Source organism: Frankliniella occidentalis, unplaced genomic scaffold, assembly GCF_000697945.3.
Source record: "Frankliniella occidentalis isolate FOCC.00 unplaced genomic scaffold, Focc_3.1 Scaffold61, whole genome shotgun sequence".
In the NCBI taxonomy this organism is placed as follows: Eukaryota; Metazoa; Arthropoda; class Insecta; order Thysanoptera; family Thripidae; genus Frankliniella; species Frankliniella occidentalis.
In genome coordinates this window covers 211996-214204 of record NW_026267191.1, presented here as the reverse complement: position 1 = coordinate 214204, position 2209 = coordinate 211996, and the positions used below count along the sequence as shown (strand labels likewise).

The following is a 2209-nucleotide window of genomic DNA, read 5'->3' as shown; positions in this document are numbered from 1 at the left end:
CCCCCTCCTTCCACCCCTTTCGCCCGGCGGCGGCGACCTGCCCGTCGCAGTTTCTCATACCGCTCCCCCGTGGTGGAGCCGCGGACCCCAACAACCCCAAACCACCAGCCTCTCGCACCACACCACCCCTTCCCCTTCACCAGCAGCGACAATCGTTCTAAAAGCCCGTAGCAGCATGCAGAACCACCAACCCACCACAAAAAAACAAAACAAAAAAACAAACAAAAAAGAAAAAAAAGCAGAGAAAAATATCGGATTGAACGTAATGACACGTACAACCAATGCAATAATGAAACATAAAGGGCGTACTAGAGTAGTATCAAACAAAGAGTTCATGCAAATATCACAATAATTATAAAGGAAAATATCAATCACACACACACAGACACACACACTCAATACCTCCTCAGGAGACCCAACACCACAGGACAGCAGTGACTTCCCCATCCACAACCAGAGTACAAGTACAAGTGTGATTATTGCAACAAGGAGAGGCCGACCAGTTCAGAGACGACCAGCACCCAGGCTGGACAGGAAGTATAGGGACTAGGGACCGATATCCAACACCCAGTTACAGACAGCGAAGGTGCCCGGGCCGCACACGACAAGACGGTGCCATCCACAAAAACATGACCGTTCTCGCCTTCTTTTGAGAGCGTATGTACGTTACACTTAGTATTTCTATGCGCCAACTAGTTTAATTTCCAGGGTATTACACGGAGTTTCAAGACACGATAAAAAATGAATTTTTTAAAAGTCAAAAAATTGTAGGTGCATTGTCAAATTGCCGATCTCTCAGCGCTTGACTGGATTATGGAAATTAGAAACGAGTATTTCTTACGTCCTGGGAATGCTAAGTGGATGATGGCACCTCAAGAATCGACACACGGACACCCCGACAGACACGAGCACCCTCGTCGAGCGACGGGGGGTGTGGCGAAAATAGGACAAAGTGAGTGCATTTCTGAAGTACAGCAGCGCAGTTACAGTATTACAAGAATGAGAGCCGTCACCACTTCCGGCGCGTCCACACTTCCGGCCTAAAGTGTATCGACCGGAAGTCGTGGACGTCGCCGGCTTCGCCCCGCTGAGATGCCGGATGATTTCTAACCTGAGGCGGCGAGCAGCGGTCCGAGGCGCTTCCAGTGCGCGGGGCCGAGGCCGTGGCCCAGGCCGTGGCCGAGGCCGGGGCCGGCGCCGAGGCCGCGCTGAAGCCAATACTCACCGGGCCCCTTGGGGTCCAGCTGGTACGGCGGGATGCCCATGTGCGCCGGCGGGGGCTGGCCCAGGTCGCCGCCGGGGCAGAAGAAGGGGTGCGGTCCGGCCAGACCCATCTTGCTTGCCTGCAACAGAAAGAGAGAGACAGAAACCAGTTAGAGACACTGTGAAATAGGTTTGGAAGCCCTGCAAAGTTTCAGGAAAATTTCAGGAAAATATCGGTAAAAACCCTAAAATCTCCGGAAAAAAATAAAATAAAATATTTGCAAGACTTTTGAAGTTTTTGGTTATTTTCGGGAATTTTTCGAAAATTTTTGAAAATTTTCAACTCTACTGTGAAAAATACCTGCGTAAATTTACAACAGGCATTCAGGATTTTTAAAAAAAATGTGTTGTACATGTTTTGCTCGTCAATTTTACAGCACACGCCATGAACATTTTTCCTGTACCCCTTACAAGTAGTTTTGTGTTTTCAAATTCAAACACGAAACGATCGGTGATTTTTTAAAAACAGAGACGGAAGTCGACACTCATATCAAAACGGGAGACTTTTGCCTTCCGGTATCGAGACAGGCCCGGGAAGTTGTCTCAGATCTACACCAGAGAGAAACACGGGAGAGAGCGAGGGCGGGTGCGTAAGGGAGTGTGGTTGCTGAGGGGGGCCAAACAAGATTGCGGAAAGGGGGGGGGAGTGGGCACCCGATAACAGGACAAAGGGAGAGGGCAGAGTAGGCACAGAGAGCAGGGTGAGGATAACACTGCTAAAGGGGTGAGTGGCGCAGGGGGTGAGAGGGGGATATTGGTCGGAAAAATGCGCTGACGAGTAGTGAGGGCCACAGGACTCAAAGGCAGGACACAAGGAGTGGTTTGGGGGGTTCGAACCCCCAACTCACTCGAACCCCTCGCAGTCAAGTTTGCAACTTTCGAGCTGATTAGTAGCGGGGCGGGGGTGGAAATCAGACTCGGGCATCAGCGCCAAAAGCCAAAGGGC

The 2209-nt window shown here is 50.8% G+C and overlaps 1 protein-coding gene across 3 annotated transcripts in view; it reads right to left on the bottom strand.

The window, feature by feature from the left end:
- LOC113213663 (protein pangolin, isoforms A/H/I/S-like) overlaps positions 1-2209 on the bottom strand; it is a 154431-nt gene that overhangs the window by 13497 nt on the left and 138725 nt on the right. For 2 of the 3 annotated variants that reach the window (XM_052267958.1, XM_052267960.1), the window contains one exon: positions 1112-1343. In XM_052267958.1, the coding sequence (XP_052123918.1) occupies positions 1112-1343 (232 nt within the window). The remainder of the gene's footprint in view (positions 1-1111; positions 1344-2209) is intronic. The other variant, XM_052267959.1, reaches the window with a different exon arrangement.